This window comes from Vanellus vanellus, assembly GCF_965231255.1.
Source record: "Vanellus vanellus genome assembly, chromosome: 1".
Classification (NCBI taxonomy): Eukaryota; Metazoa; Chordata; class Aves; order Charadriiformes; family Charadriidae; genus Vanellus; species Vanellus vanellus.
Window position 1 is genome coordinate 197,481,078 of NC_138905.1, and position 17,689 is coordinate 197,498,766.

General features: G+C 35.2%; 1 protein-coding gene across 1 annotated transcript in view; it reads right to left on the bottom strand.

Moving 5' to 3' along the window:
• The window catches only part of PDS5B (PDS5 cohesin associated factor B), a 111,854-nt gene that overhangs the window by 40,608 nt on the left and 53,557 nt on the right, over nucleotides 1–17,689 (bottom strand). The window contains exons 11-19 of the mRNA XM_082489759.1: nucleotides 16,500–16,645; nucleotides 15,421–15,572; nucleotides 13,792–13,905; nucleotides 12,171–12,252; nucleotides 6,322–6,370; nucleotides 4,768–4,907; nucleotides 4,575–4,690; nucleotides 2,761–2,866; nucleotides 158–318 (exon numbers count right to left, since the gene is read on the bottom strand). Coding sequence (XP_082345885.1) covers nucleotides 158–318; nucleotides 2,761–2,866; nucleotides 4,575–4,690; nucleotides 4,768–4,907; nucleotides 6,322–6,370; nucleotides 12,171–12,252; nucleotides 13,792–13,905; nucleotides 15,421–15,572; nucleotides 16,500–16,645 — 1,066 coding nt within the window. The remainder of the gene's footprint in view (nucleotides 1–157; nucleotides 319–2,760; nucleotides 2,867–4,574; nucleotides 4,691–4,767; nucleotides 4,908–6,321; nucleotides 6,371–12,170; nucleotides 12,253–13,791; nucleotides 13,906–15,420; nucleotides 15,573–16,499; nucleotides 16,646–17,689) is intronic.

The window sequence follows — 17,689 nt, forward strand, 5'->3', positions numbered from 1 at the left end:
TTTTAAATTGATTCAAATCTCTTTCCTGTTTTACCTGAAGTAATACTTTCTTCCGAAAGATTGTGGGATAATGCTAATAGCATGCAAAAGAAAGAATAAGGACCTCCAAAACCCCATACAGTAAAGAACATTACTCAGAGAAAGATATACAACTTACGATCGTATATGAGGAAAGTCTTCCTCAATTTTACTTCCTGTATTTTTGAAAATTTGTAATGCAGCTTCTGCCACTTTTTCATCATCCATTTTCAAGCAAGCCAGGAGAGATTCAAAAGTTTCAGCTGAATGAAATGAGATAGGGTGCGTAAATGAAAGTACCTGCCAAAATAAGATGAAAGACACATTAATATTTTTTAAAGGTCCACTTATATAGAACATTCCATCAAGAATCACTTTCCACTGCCATACTGGAATATTTACAATAATCTGCCTTGGTTTGTCAAGTGATCCACATTTATCCTTTTCTTACTTTTTTTTTTTTCAGTACCTCCTAAACTTCTCTGTCTTTATACATGATCTCATCAGTTTTAACTTATTTCTCCAGTCTCAATTTCTTCTCCTATTGTTGTGAACATGTACTTCTCAGTAGCTACATCTACATTGGCAAGTACTGGGTTACAGCAGAAGCAGATCTTAAACGAAACACAATTGATGCTAAGGAAGCAATATTCACATTCCAGGGGTTTTACTTCAGACTATTTCTAGACTAACTGAGCCCACTTTAGCCACTGCAACACAACATGTGCTTCTGAAGACCATCTCATAATTTTGTTCCTCTGAAAGGAATCCAGCCTGTGTCCTCCAAGACTTCATGCTCATTTGCTAAGTGGAACAACTGGTTGTGCTCTGAAGTGATGTTCCTACCTCTGAAGTAGTAATATAGACATACCCAATAAGGTCTGTCATCCTTTAAGCTTTCCATAGCAGCTTACCAAATCCTGTACCTCTCCTTCAGATTCTTGGACTGTAGTACTTAAAACAGAGTCCTCCATGTTAGAAAAAATACAGTAATAAAAATAATACTATATATATAAAAAAACCTGATCCTTCCTGAAAGTTTGTCTTCTCTTAATTTTTAAGTGGCTGTTGATTGTTAGCCTCTTTCCATATAATATTCTGACCCGTGGGAAAGAAACAATTTGCAAAATCTAGGAACTTCTTCACACACAGTTTTCTATTTTTACCAAGTTACCTTCCTCCCCATTTCATTGTATGGTATTCCCTTTTCTGGACTCCTACAATTGTCTCTTCTGGATTCTTTTCATGATATACAGAACACTTTCTTCAGGTCAATCTTACTCTTCCTTAAAGCTGTCACGCCAGTTCATATGAATATGCAAGTATTGAATTGGGAGACTTTTTTCAAATATATAGTCCTTCATGACATAACTTACTCTTACTCAGATTCATTTTTGTGCTACTGGCTTTTTGCACTTTTATCCAAACGTGCACACCTGGCTAAAGAGTCACATGGTCTCAGATGAATCTACTAGGCCCTTAGTTGATCTAAGATATTTTAAGATTCTAAGATATTGGGCCCCTCACTACAAGCAAGACACTGAGATTCTGGACTGTGTCCTGAGAACGACAATGAAGCTGATGAGGGGTCTGGAGAACAAGTCTTATGAGGAGCGGCTGAAGGAACTGCGGTTGTTTAGTCTGAAGAAAAGGAGGCTCAGGGGAGGCCTTATCGCTCTCTACAGCTACCTGAAAGGGGGTTGTAGCGAGGTGTAGGTCAGTCTCTTCTCCCAAGTAACAAGTGATATAGGACAAGAGGAAATGGCCTCCAGTTGCAACAGGGGAGGTTTAGGACGCATATTAGGAAAAAATTCTTCACCAGAAGGGTTATCAAACATTGGAACAGGCTGCCCAAGGAAGTGGTGGAATTGCCATTCCTGGAGGTATTTAAAAGACGGGTAGACGTGGTGCTTAGGGACATGTTTTAGTGGTGGTTTTGGCAGTGTTAAGTTGATGGTTGGACTCAATGATCTTAAAAGCTCCCTTCTAACCTAGACGATTCTATGATTCTGAAAAGTTTAGTATGGGAGGCCTTTAGATTTTGAGGCCTCTGAAAGCAACACATAGCTGGACTGCTCCCAACACTATCACATAACTGAGGTGGTAATATGGCATAAGTACCTTTCTGTGCAAGTACAGGCAAAGCTGACTACATAGTGCTTTTAGCCTAGTCTTTGAGAGAGACTCAGTGAAACAAAAAGCCCTATGTAGTTGCATTTTAAAAGTCTCATGCTTTTAGGAGTATTTGTGAATAACACGTTGAGAAAAAAGGAAGAACAGAGTAAGAAATTTTGTACAATGTCCCCAGAAATGCATCTTGATGGGGTTTGCTATGTGAACTGAGTCTCAAAGATTACACATAGCTGAAGAACATAAGACCTCAGCTTATGAGGAACTCAGGAGAACCACAGTATTATTGTACTGATATACAAGTGCAGTTCCAAAAGTAGTATAACTATATTCATAAACCGTTTAATTCACACTCTAACAATCAAAGCTCAGCTGCTGATGTCACACACGCAACTACTTTTGACTTCCAGAAAAGCTTCTAAACGATTTATAAGATACCTTACTTATGTGCCACATAAGATAAACATAGAAGAACGAAAACCAAACCAGTATTCTTCCAGATAGCCACCACATGCTTATAACTACAGATACTGAGTGCTAATTAAAAATTTTTTTTAACAAAGTTGCTTCAGAAAGTTTCACATGCTCACTGACCACCAGGAGTATACTTGCCTTAAGCAATTCAAGACCTGCTCTGATTGCCTGGTCAGTAGGTACACCCTCATCTTCATCATCAGCTGTTCCATCTATAGACTTGTTTACTTGCTTGATAAGGGCACTGAAGAGGAAAACAAAACACGGCCTTGTATTTACTGCAATTCTACCATGTATGACCGTTTTCATAAGTTTAAGAGACATTCTTATTAAAAGAAATCATAAACAAAACATAAGCTCGTTATAAAACAACATACATAATCTGGTTGCCCTCATCTCCTATCCAAATCAAATCTTATGAGGCATTAAGTTCAAAAAAATGTTTATCCCTCATGAATAAGAACTATATACAAATTACTGTGAAGGATGACAAAAATAAGAAAACAGTTTGAGTATTACAAGCAATGAATTCAGGGAAGAATTATGGAGAGGTTACAAGCTGCTATGGATTCTTAATAATTGATGGAAAAATAACTGTTTACAATGTCTGGTCTATAACCAAGAGAAAAAAAAACAAACTAAACAGCTTGCTAATAAATGATGAAAAATTTAAGAGACCCATCTCCTGCATATTTCACCTTGACAGTAACGCTTGGTTTTTTCTTACACTGTACCCTAGGAAGAGAAATGGCGATTATCCAAATGATCCTATTAGTGAGTGGTGTAGGCAGCTTGCCAATCAAGAACTGAATAATATTAAAGTATTTCTTCTGTACATCCTGTAAATGGTATTTATAGCCAAAAAAAATCCCAAACCAAAACCTCAAAAAACCCCACCAAAAATAGAAAAAAAACAACCCCAACTGTAGCAAACCAAGGGAGGGACCTCCTAGTCACACTTCCCAGACTTCCTTTTTTTTTCTGCCCCTATATGGACAAAAATGACTGTCTATTAAGAAAACCACACAGTCTGAGTCTCAAAAATGAATCAGAAGTTCAGTGAAATTTACAAAGATGGGAAAAGACCAATTCTGTGGCAAAACTGAAAATACATGGTTTTTTTCCCCACTTGTATACTATATGGCAGTCACTCAGTAGGTAGATTGTAAAATAAATACTACAACTTAGTGCCACATATGAATATTAATTTAAATATACGTTTTATATTGCTTCTGTGAATGTGAAAAAATGTATTTTCAAATTTAAAGTAAAAATACAGCTACACATTGTACTATCCAAGATCAGAAACGAATTTTTAAGTGAAACCTCAATGGCTCCATTACATTGCATACACAACAGGCAGAAACTGAAAAGCTCAAGTACTTAAGACAATTATTATAGTTGGAATTACCAGATAAGAATTTACCAGTATATAGAACTAGTTGTCTCTAATAAGGTACCACATATCTCAAATACAGCTATTAAATAATCATTTCAGCAATTACTTTTTTCCCCACCCATAATTTCACTGGCTTGCTCTTCCTTTAAGTCTTGATGCCTCATCACCCCAATCTTTACTTGCTCAGTTAAATTCCTGTTTATGTCACTATGAGCTAATATTCTGGGTGGAAAGCTTAAATGAAAACCCACGGACAGAAATTTCTTTTAAAATAAATCAGTCAGTCAAACCAGACTTTCCCCATCAGCAATGGATTCATTTTTCCTGACAGGCTGTCCAAGCTGTGCTGAATGACAAATCAATTGTTAGCGTGGCCACATTCTGAACACCACCACCACAAAAACCCTTAAGCAAGGGGAAACAATAAAATACTGCAGGTCATCAGGCCTTAAACTGCACCTGCCCAATCTATTACTGCTTGTGCTTAAAGGTGAAATAAGAAACCCCGATTTCAAACCCTGTGATCTACAGTCAACAACACACACAAAAATACCTGATGGATTCAGTATCAATGTGCACAGGAGCAATTCTCTCAAGAAGAAACTTTATCATTTCCAGGAAAGGATTTGTTGGTTGTTTTGGATTGCCCAACTTCTTTGTTATTTCCCTCTGCAATACAAGTTTAAATTAAATTGATAATCAATTCCATTCCAAAAATATTCACATATTTTAAAAGCAATTCTTACCACACATCCTTCAGCCTGTTTGCAAGAACATGTTGGGCTAACAAGCATTTCTAACTGACTTCTTATTTTTTCATCATCTTCTAGAACTTGTGTGAACTTTTTCATGAAATCTTGAGCTTTCCCTGGATCAGGAAGGTTTCCTTTAAATAAGCAAAAGAAATCACTATTTATTTTAATAAGCATCAGTATTGTAAATTACACAAGTTTTGAAATGTCACACCAAGAACATTTTTATGCATGTTCGAGTTAATCAAGAAGGAGGGGGAGGGGGGGACACGACACCACAAACAAACCACAAAACACCTTAACGTGTGCAGACATACCTATGAGAATACCAATTTCTAAAAATTTGTGTACCCACACACCTCCCTTGGCTATTTGTTTTTCTCGCCCTTCACACTACTTTTTCAGCAAGTCTACTTGTTCCTGTTAGTAACATTAATGCACAGCCTATACTCCACAGAAAAATATACTCTGTATATAGACCACCTGATATGACGAAAAACATCAAAAGAGTAGTTTTGCTAAATTACTCCTTCACCAAACGTAAGCTTTACAACAGCTTACAACATTTTTTTTAAAAAGCTTTAAAAATGCAATTCTTAAATTACATATTAATTTTATATTTACATTTTATATTATATCAAGACAATTTATTGGCAAAGTATTAATATACTGTTTAAGATGTTTCATGGTTTTGGTAGAGCAGGTGTTAAGAAAAATTGGCACAGAAAATGGCATAGGAACTACAAGATAGTTCAAAACAAGTTGTACCTAGTATTTCTTTTGCTGTATTGATTATAAATAAAAGGAAAAAAGAATTTGGAACATGGCCAACCAGGCAGCAAGATTCAGGGTTTCCTCCACATTTTTTCAAAAACGTACATAGCCTTAAGCAGTATTATTTTTTTTCCCAAAACAGTTTGCCTTTTTTTTTTTTTTAAAGGTTGATTTAAAAACAAAATTTCAGATTCGTAAAACAAGTTTTTCTTCTTCTTACTGGTTTTAATGCTATTGGCATGGTAGGCTGGGGGGAACAAGAAGTGTTGCTTTGGGGTTGGTGGTTTTTTCCTTTGCGAAGAGTTCAGGTTACATATAGAAGTTCTTTGGTTTCTAAAGTGCCCTCCCTGCTACTGAATCCCCAACTCTTTTGCATTCTCCCAGCAGCACTTACATTATCAACACCTCAAAAACAGGCAAGTCAGTAGATAGTTTAGTAGGTTAGTTAACATCAGTTAGTATATATTCTATAGTATATGCTAATGAAGACATGAACACCCTAACTGTCTAGATTTTGAATTAGTCCACAACAGATGCAGACAAAACATGATGTGATAAGCTTCATGACCGAAGACTTTACAGTAAGGAAGTAATTCTGCTTATAGTTGTCTTAATTCTTTAAAGCATATTGTTACATCATGTTTACCATGGTTTGTTATAAGTTTTATCTGTTACAAAACCTTTTATAAGCTTATCTCAAATGACTTTTAAAGCAAGAAAGCAATGTATTTCAACTGCAATTTTCAGACAGTGTAAATACTTCAACTGACTTACTTGTTATAACCATCACTTTTGAGAATATAGCTTTACTGCTGGCATCTGTCTGCAAGTCACAAAAGAAAAATGGATTAAGTAAAAATTTTACATTATGTATTTCCACTTGAATACCGAGTGAGTCAAATTCCATAATGCATTATCAACAGGTCAGCACCCACCATTTTGCTAACATATCAGCATGTTAGAAATCAAAACCACCACTGCAAAGCTAACGCTAGACAGTTACTTGGAAATAAGAGGTAGATCGTTCCTACAGTATCACTGTTTCACATATACTTACGCAAAATATTTTTATTACTTTTCAAGCTACTGTATAGCTTATGAATAACACAAATGTGTTATTTCTATAACTGTTTTCCATCTAAAGTCTCTGTTTTAAAATATAAAACAAACAGCAAGCATTAAATTCACTATTTTCTTGTTTCGATATTGATTCTAAACCATCTTGGCAGCAGTTCCCACCCTATTGTAAAGCACAGAGCAAGTTAATAAGACAATTGCTACCCTAGTTCAGCTGAAGAGGGAAGGCAGACGATAGTGTAATTGTGAAAGTAACAATCAGGGACCATGACAACAACCAAGAAAAAAACGAAAAGATAACTGCATTTCAGGATATATGTGAAGCTTGTATTTCAGTGAAACTGTTGCTGATACAACGTCATCCAATGGCACCTTACAAGCAAAGTAAGTTACACAACACAGACTTTTTATCTCATTTATTTTCCTTTTGTCAGTAATTCTTCCAGTAAAGGATTTCAAATTCCACATAAAAAGTTCACCTTAGGAGTTAGTCCTGACATTGTTTAAACGGCAGAGGAAAAAAGAATACAACAAATTTCATAGCAAGGTAAGACCATATAGCAAGTACATTTTCTTCAAACTATATTTCTAACAAATAAGTGATGTTTGTACATCACCTACTACTGAAGGTAGACAAACTAGTTCCCAAGACACTTTTTCCCCACTTTTAGCTGTAATCCACAATATTCTATAGACTAGGAAGTTTCATGGAATTACACTTAAGTTGGAAATATTAAGGAATTATCATTAAAATGACAAAAGGAATCCTTAACTGTACAGTGAAGATAACACCCTAATCATCTTCAGAAGTGTTCTAAGGTGGACAAAAGGGGAAAAAAAAAAAAAAAAAAAAATCGAAATCTTTTATTGCTGTGTAATACGTGCTGTTAAACAACTCTGAAATCTTCATAAGTAAAATGAAAATTAGAACCTGAAAGAAAATTCAAGCTTATAGCAATGTTGTCAAAAGCATATAGGTCCATCAGCTTCCACACCATAAAGCAAGCTGCTCTTTTGCCAACTGACTTCTGTCAGATCAACTTTGGTGACATAACTTACAAAGTCTGCAAAACTTCATAAATTCATGTAAATAATATAAATTATGTCCTACAAGTGCTAAATTATATTCTTCTGAAAAAAATTTAAATAGGAACACAACCACATTTCATGAGCTTTCACCAAAAAGCATTTAAAGTGTTTAGCCACCACCATTGCTGAAACTGTCCTTTACAGAACTCCCTTTATAACAGACAAAAAGGATAGTAGACAAGCCTAAAAATTACAAACAGGAGAACAATGTAAAATCAACTCAGAACAGAGGGTGATCTTAGAAGAAAAAGAACTCCTCTTTTACCAAAGTACTTAAAACAAGCTAAATGAAGACCTACAGCGGGCCTTTTCATCAGGTTCATATCAGGAAAGAGCCGCTAAAAGGTAGGGTTGCAAGAAAATAACACTTCCTTATAAAAGTTTTAGCATTATTATGGAGCAGATAAGAAACACTTCAAGACAGAGGTCAACATCTTGTTCAGGCACATCTAATTTCTTTGCATTTTTTTGATGAAATCTGCATATAGACCTCAAATAAGGTTCAAACCACCATATCAGCTTTGGAGATAACAAGATTACAATTTATTACAATAAACTTGACTAACACGCGGAAGTATATATTTCCAGGCGTATCATCCTTCAACTTCTCAGAGTAAATGTCTGTTCTGCAGTTGACTACGTACTATGAAAGAAAATAGGATTTTGAGTTCTAACATATTTGCAGTTATTTTGTCATTAAAAAATGAAATTAATTAGCAAATTTGTGGAAAATGTGGCAATGTTTGAGAATAGTGGCAGCCTTGGAAAGATCAGAAAATAGCAGAAAAATAGCACGAGATTAAGACAAGCAATGTTTTTAGTGAACGTCCTCTCTATCTTATGACATGGACACTTGGCACGTAATTCTAGCTTATAAGTATTTCTGCACAACTTTCTGCCACTTCTTAGTGTCACAAAAATGCTGTCATTTTCAGGACTTTCGGCTGCCAGAGCTGAACAGGCATCTTCAGACAAGAAGTGCAAAAAACAGAAATAAAATCTGGTTTACAGGATTAAAATAACGATGTCAACAGATACAGCGTTTTCATATTTGCACCTCTTGCAACTCAGAAAGAAAAAATACCAAAAACTGTACTATGGAGTTTCTCTGGTTATGACCGGTTTGGTCTTCTAATAATGGCTAAGTCTTTAAGCGCTGGCTAAAGCTCCCATTAAAACTGACCTTAAGTTGAGCAAACTACTAATCATTCAGCCAAACATGAAATAACCTGAGTCAGAAGTATTCTTTTAACTTCTAGTAGTATAACTCCTCAGAATAATGACAGGTTGAAGAAGATCAAGAAACATTTCTTTTTAGAAGATCTACTGTGGCACTTTATCTACATTATCTTGCATTCATGACATTGGAAGCATCAGAAGAGCTGCATATCTGCAGCAAATTAAGCTTATACTCTAATAAAGACAAAATGGCATTCAGCCACTTTTTCACAAGTGAACAGGCAAGTTTATATATTTTATTTAACTGTATACCATTGCTGTAGGAGAAAACAAGAGAAGCTGTGATTTGTGCTTTTTCTCTTCAGAAAACTAACTCATCTTAAAGGCGAGTTTGATGTCTGTTCTGTCTCACACTAAGACAAATTATGATCAAAAAAAATGGAAAGTTTCTTAACACATTTTCAGTCTCCTCAATACTGCTTACACTGGGGAGAGCCTGAAGAGAAAAAAAAAATAATAAGAGAACACCTGAAGAGTTTTACTAAATGGCAAAAAGTTTTTCTAAGATAAGAAAAAGAGTGGACTGAAAAGTTCAAAGATTTATAACCACAGAACAATGTAGGTTGGAAGCGACAACTGCAGGTCACCTGGTTGAACTGCCTACTCAAAGCAGGGCCACCTTAGATCAGGTTTTGTTCCAGGCCTCATCTAGTTGCATTTAAAATATTTACAAGGATGAAGACTTCAAAAGCTCTCAGGGCCACCTGTTCCCATATTTCATCACCCTTACTGCAATTTTTTTGCCTTACTACCTAAACAAAGATTCCTCGTGGCAACTTCTGTACACTGCTTCTTGTCCTATCCTTCTTCATCTCTGAGGGTTCTTACAATCCCTACACTTGCCACAGGGACAACATCTACAGGAAATTAAATCAACAATTAAGCTATAATGATTAGGTGGAGAAGTGAAAAAGCACCTATGGTAACAGCAAGTCATTCTAAAAGATTACTAGTTCATTTCAGTTTTGTTTTCTGAAAGAAAACAAAGCTTCTACAGCTCTGAATGGCTAACGGACATTTGTATCGAGATTATTACTGCCTTGAACTGTATGCCCCTTCAGGTTATGATTATGAAAATGCACTCTTAAAGACAATGATTTAATTACATGGATTAATTATCAATTTTGGGGAAGACAAACAAACAAACCATGCAAGGAGCATCACAGAAATAAACATTCTGGTAAAAATAGCAAAGCGTCTGCATTGGGCAAAACGGGCAGGGTTTGGGGTAGGCTGCTGGCGTGACCTGTGCAGGAGGAGGTTAAGGACTGCCCTGTGCTGCTCAAAGCCACTTCCAGCCAGCTCTGAAACCAACAAAATGACCCACCAGCCACCAAGACTTCAACCAGTCAGAGGAGCCTATGGTGCCTCAGAATACATATTTAAGAAAGGAGACGCTAGTGAAAGTATGACTCAAAGGACTGTGGCCGGTGGAAGAACCCACGCCGGAGCAGTGGGTAAGAAATGAGGAGCAGCAAAAGGAAAGGAACCACCATGCCCTGACCCTGACCTTATTGAAGGGAATGAGCATAGTGTGCGGTGAGGTGCCTGGAAACAGCAAAGCAGGGAAGAGAAGAGTCCAAAGGGGAGCTAAAGGCTGTTTCTCTAAGTGTTTATTTTTTCGCTTTTATTTCTCAATAACAGAATCAATAATTCAAAGTTTATGTCAATTGACAATAAACTAAATTAAGTAAAATTCCCTGACTCAAAACCGTTTTGTTGTCCACAGCAGCGTCTCACACTATCACGAGCCCCCTAAATTCTCCCATGCAGTCCTGTTATGCAAAAGAAGATTCAAGTGTAAAAAATTAGGACTTAATAGTGAAAGACAGGATGAAAGCCACCGGGACAAATGCAAACATGTCAACAGCATACACTGTTTCGACTGCAATGCTTGTGCTGGCATTTATCAAAACCTACATGTTTAATTCCATGTCATATTTGACATTTTACAATTGAGAAAGAACTTTCATTATATGTCCCTAAAAATAAAAGGAAAAGTTGAAATCTCACTTTCAACTGAAATGCAGAAATTATCAAGAAACTAACTCAGGTTTTTAATGTGTAAGTGTATTTAAACTACACCAAAGAATATAAAACAGTACACGAAAAATATTTCGGTAGTCACCAAAATGCAATGAAGTATTGTTTTACTAGCAATTACTGCACTTAGAATTTAATACATTACAGCATGTTTTAAATGCACCAAGTCAAAATTATGATTTTCATTGCAACCAGGACTGAACAGTAAGGGATGTGTTTTGATCTGATTATTTTTTCTCAGTCTGCAAGACAGCATTTCTAAGCAGATACTTTAGATAGTCCAACCACGCAATCTTCCTGGTTCAGGTCATTCCCGCAAATGGATAAGTCATAAAGCTTCATTAAATTTACTGTAGTATATGAGTATATATCCATATAGAAAATAAAAATCACACACACATATATATGAATGTGAGTGTGAGCATAGCAACATTTTCTACCATGTACTATTTCTGTAAAAAAAGCACCAGATTAAACTTTTGGCATTAGAGTCAAGTTCTAATCACATTCCAAATCATATCCAGAACTTCATCTTACAAACTTTTTTCTGCCTCAAAATAAGAGTATGCACATAAATATAACAACAACGACAATCTAAATTTTACTTTGAGTATATCCTAAATGCTCAATAAATGTTTACTTTTTCCCCTTCTGAGCAAATCTGTAAATGAAGAATTCAGCTGTATCTCCAATACAACATTTAAGAAGTTTCCATGAGGGAAGAGAAACAAGTAATTTGTTGGGATAAAAATAATTCCTATTTCTCAAATGGTACTAATCACACATAAGGTAAGAAGTTAGGGTGTATAGATACTTTTTCTAAATTACTCGATTTGGCAGTCAAAAATAGCATGATGTTTTTCCCCCCTCTTTCAAGAGCCAGAACAATCCTGACAAGATGCAACTCAAACACTGAGACCAAATATTTTAGTATCAAATGACTGGCAAAATCTTTTAAAAATTTCTGTAACACCTCTTCCTCCTCAATTTTACTAACGAAGCGTATACACATTTCCCGTTGCAAGTGCAGTCTAATAGAATATCAGTTAACTTTCACAATATTTTTTATGTCATTAAAAATAAGCTTGAAATAGTAAAAAAAAAAATGGAATTAAAAATAGCATGTTAAGTAAAATTGCATGTTCACTGTGAAATAAAGATAAAATTGAACTCACTTTGGGTTGTTTTATTAGGTCAACTAAATCCTTTACTTGATGTCGTAGCAGATTTTGACATTTCCACATTTCATTCAATGCCCTAAAAAAAATAATTAAAGAGTTGTCAAAATTGTTTATTCAATAAGTAACACAACTATCCAATAAGAGCCTTTAAATTCTTTTCAGCTTCAGACTTAGAAATGTGCTTATCACCTGAAATTTCATTGCTGTTGGAGCAAAGGCTAGATGTTTCCTAATGGCATGATATGGAAAATATAATTGGTCATATTAGACTAGAACAAAATGAGATTTTTGAAACAAGTTTCATTTCAGATGCTTAACTACACTGTCTTTAGAAGAAGTAGGAAGTAACTGATGTACAAATGAGTTCTTTATGGGTCAGACAAGTCTGAAGTCACTCTTCTAAAAACATTCCAAGAAACAGGCTAAAGCAGATGTTTAAGATTTTTATCATCAAACCAATGTTATTCTTGCACACAGAAAGCGACTACTACATGAATACATTGTAAAAAGTAGACAGGATTAGACTTGTATGAGACGCATTAGCGATATTCAACAAAACTGAAAATTAGCACACTTTCCAGGAAAAAGAAGCCATATAAATAAAAAAAAGTTAGCTTCATTTAAAAAAAAAAAAAAAAATCCAGAATCCACAAGTAAAAAGTCAGTCCTATATAACTGAATATACTATGTCTTTAAAATGAGTATTACTGCATATGAAAAATGTAGAACTCAGAAGTTGTTACCTGAAATAACAATTACTGAAAAGAATCCATTCTGCATTTTTCATTAGCCTATAGTAAAAATTACTACAACAGTAACTTTTTATTTTTAATATACTGGTCTTAATTTTAGTTTGTTACAGTTGTAATATCTTTAAGCAGGTAACAAAAAGAAATGCAGAGGATTCAAACATCAGTTTCTGTAGTATTTGAAGGTTTTGTGGTTTAAGCCTTTTTTTCCATACACAAAACTATTTTTAGTCTCCCTCGTGAGAAAAAACAATATTTAATGTCCACGTGACTGAAAAACAAAGAAGAACGAAAGAACAAAGAAAAACAAAGTAAAACGAACTAAATTCAATCAAATTGTGAACATTACAGCAGCAAAACTGTTATTAGTCAAATTCATGCACATATACCCATTTTAAGCAGAAGGCACGTAATATAATTTTAAGTAAAACGCATATTGGAGGAGGAAAGACAAACAAGTAATTCCTTCCCACTCCCAAGTCATCCTGGCTGCTAAAACAAGGGGTATATTAATTGAGAAGTTGTCAGATAAGACTAGAGCTAGTCACCACTACTACCTATGCTGTCTCTTTCCAAACATAGAAGGACTGACGTGCACTCAAGCGTCTTTCTAGATCTTTGACACTACTTTTTTTTAGCTGTTTATGGTTACAAGGTACCATGCCTTGTTAGGAAACACCCTATTAGTCGGTTGGTCTTTTTTGTCAAAATCCCACTTGAAAAATAGATACTATTGCTATGTTCTGTTTTCTGATAGTTCATAAACTTTTGTCCACTGCCTTAGGCTACTCATAACAATTTAGAACAAATTTACAATAATATTTGTATTAAAAATTATTTTGCAAGAAGTCAGAAATAGCACATACTTCACAGCATTTGAATCCAGTGTTGCATAAAGGTAATACAAACACTTCATTCGTTCGTTCGTTTCCAAGTTGTGAGGGACCATGTACTGAGCAAAGATACGTTCAACAAGTAATCTGAAAGACAGGATTAAGAAACTTAAACCGTGGTCTTGAATTGCTAAAACATTCATTCAAAAATTCTCAGACCTACCTAGAGATCAGCTGTTGCATATAAAAATGTGGTTATTCAAAAACCTAAAGGTCAAGTTACTTAACTTCCAATATAACTCAGCATAAATTAAAGAAAAATATATCGTTACAGAAGATGTAATGTTAATGTTAGCAGTAGGACGTTAAAAAACTGACATTATTGAAATCAGATGTGTTAATCTACACAGGAATCAAAGGATTTTAGAGAAGGATGTCTTAATTATCAGCCCAAAGAGATGTTATCAGTGAATTTCATTACAGGTCAGTATTCATAAACTGACCCAAACTAAGAGGCCTAAAAATAAATAAATAAAAAGAAATATTGTATTGATTATATCTCACATTATCATGAAACCCAGAAAGAGAATTCAGATACGAGTCAGAAGGAGCTGACTTCCTTCCACCCCTCCCCTGGCCCCTTTCCCAAGGGCTGAGTTTATCCCATTTCTTTTGCTTCTGCAGCAAAAATGCAGAGGTACGGTCACAAATGAATTATTAAAAGCTTCTGCTGTAACATGGAAGCTCCTTATCTGGAAACAGGAGGAGAGAAAGGTTTGGGTCTGCCAGTTACTTAGGAAAAACTAAGAAAAAAAAAAAACAAAAACAAAAAACAAAAAGAAAAGGAAAAGGAAAACTAAACCCATGTTGCAATCTTAAACACCAAGAAGGTCCAAGACTTTTGCAAATTGAGGTCACTGTTAACAGAATGAAGTAAATAGGTAAAAAACACCCCATCGTGCATATTTAGGCCAGAAAAGAGAAGAAAATCCTTATGCACATTTGGAGCAAGTGGTCAAAACCCAAACCCAGCTAGTTTAAAATGCTCCTGAAGTTTAAGAAAAATCTCAGTGGGAAAGACTGGATCTGAAGATCCAGACAGTTCTGTCCACTTCCATGGTACCGTGAAATAATTGCTTATTTTAGAGATTGCTTTTGAGGCCATGTGTTTTTGAGAAGACTTGTATGGGTTTGCAATGCCATTTGTATCTGAATACACTGTGAAGGCCAAAGTCTCATTTCTAAAGCCACCAAGACACCTCGATTAGTCAAGGTGGACTAATTCCCAAACTAGTTTCCCATGTGCAACCATCTATTTTTCAATATGAACGACCATATCCAAAGCTATACCTGGTATGACGGAGGCGCTGCTTTCACCACAAATCCAGGGCAAGCAGTGGTGAAGTACAGCGAAAAATTTTGAAATATTCCAACCTACCTCACCCTTTAGAATCACTTTTGGCCTTAAAAAAAAAAGTAGAAGAAAACAACACAAGACAACATCTGACTGCAGCTACATAAGATTACTCACTGAATCAAAACATACAGGATTATCAAGTCTCCCTCCTTCTTGTCAGCACTTCAGCACAAAGCAAAACCAAATCTGCCTAATAAGTTACCACATTCATCCACAGAATTGCCTAGCTTTCATGACCGACCTACCTGTCATCAATACTGTTTTGATAATATATATGCAGAAGTTTATCTTTGATCCATGATATCTGTTTTGCAGCTTCTTTTCCTGCTTCTGATTGTAATGAGTATTTCTTGTATACCTGTGCAAGTCCCATCATAGCTTCCTTCCTCACTCTCCACTGGAGAAAAAGAAGTAGTATTCAGTTTAGCAGTTCGACACTCAAAACTGAAAAGACTGCAGAATTTTGAGGTTGGTATTTCCTATTCCGCACCAAATTCAAATAGTTTAATTTACAAAAAAGTTAAATTGAATTCTAAGTGCAACACTTTCTCATTAGGAACACATATTGCATCATATCTATTATGCTAAACCCTTCACCATCAGTAACTACTATGCAACACGCCTCTTGAATTTAGAATTGTTACAAATTTAAGCTAACACCCTTTTCTCACAGATCTATACTAACTCCTTGTGATTGTATTATGGGTGCAATGGGAAGCATGTCACCAAATGAAAAAAAAACAGGTGATAATGTTAATTTGAAAAGTTTGCCATCAACAGCCTTGTATACCATAAACAGCAAACCTCATAAGTTTTACTAAATAATGAAACATAGCTAAATTAAATCTCAAGACTATTCAAAATTTGAAAGCTACTACACAGATTTGCAGTCTTCCAATGATCTAATTAAAAGCAGGTAAACTAGCTACCTCTGATGGCGGAACATCAGTAATCTATAATACGTTTTGAAACCTGACTGCAAAATTTCTTACGAAAACTGTTTGAGTGTTTTACAATTGTCTTATTTTACTTAAAAAATTTACTAAAACTAGACAACCGGAACAGCATTGTTGTGCTTCAGCCTTTTCTTTTTTATCATACTATCTTAAATAAAAATACAGCACAATGAAAAATGTGGCATTCCAACCAGGGGCAAAAGACACCTCTTTAAAATAGACTGCTTCAAAATTTTTTGCATTATATTGGTTTTCATTAGTAATTTTAAAATTAGTTCAGCACTTTTTAGAAGCTCTGCTTTTTAAAAAGCTGAATTACAGTCTAGAAATATAACACACTGCAATTATTAGTACTAATTATGTCTTACCCGCTTGTCCAGTGTTCGTTCTCTGACAAAATTAAGCAGGTGATCATTGACAAGCAAAAGATCTTTTTTAGCAGCAGTAACTATGGATACTATAACGTCATGCCTTATGGCCTCTTCAGGATCATGTGACCTTACTTTAAGATATTCTGGGGAAAAAAACAGAGTAAGTATTTCATTGTTAGTATGCAACTTTAGCTACTTTCTTTTTTCTAGACAGCACTCAACTGACAAGCAGAAAACATGATTTTCTACTGTTTTGAGCATCAACAGTAAGAAACCAATAGTTTTCTCTAAGATTAACTGGAGTGTCAGTAAAACTTTATATTTACTTAGAGTATCAAATATTTGTATTTCTCACGTTATGAAAATAAAGGTTATGGGTTACATTTTTATTACTTCTTTTAATAGTTAGGCTATGTCTACATGAGCAACTATTACAGCCAAACAGAACTGGCTCTGTAGAATAGAACAGACAGTGCTGAGAACTTGATAACCACACTATACACATTTTAAAGTCTTACTTCAGGCTAGAGGCTACTCTCTTCCTGCAGACTCCATCCCCTTTGGCTGCTGGAGCACATTAGTTACAGAAGTTGTGGTCGGGAGTGCATTATCCACAAGGAATCTAGTTCACATGCTCCAGGAACACTCCACAGTGTGAGCCATGTAAGCATTGTAAGCAGGGACAAATCAAGAGACATACTTCAACAGCATGCTCTTTGACCAAGCTATAATGCTTATTTAGACACATCCTAGTTTATTCATCTTAAAACATTTTTTCTAGATTATTTTGGCCCATTGCTACTTATTTGGTAACATCAATAATCTTATACTATCAAAATGTCAAGATTTCTGCTTAGAAGGGTCAAACATGTTAGCTACCTACTGCCATTTTAGAGAGCTGACAAAATGACAAAGTTCATTTATCTTTAGAGAAGTATGTATTGTAGGTTAATTTAGAAGCACAAATGGGTAGGAAAAAGCACACAAAAGTTAAGATCACTGTACACAGCATACATCAGTGAAACAATGAGAACATTAAGAAACACTGAAAATTCAAAGTTTACTCTGAATGAAATAAGCAGAGGTTACTGTTCTCTTATTACTGTTCAATGACCAGTGGAAATTTTCAAGTCTCATCTGAAACATTGGCCATTAACACTTCCGCTAATCAGCAGAAGTGTCAAAAG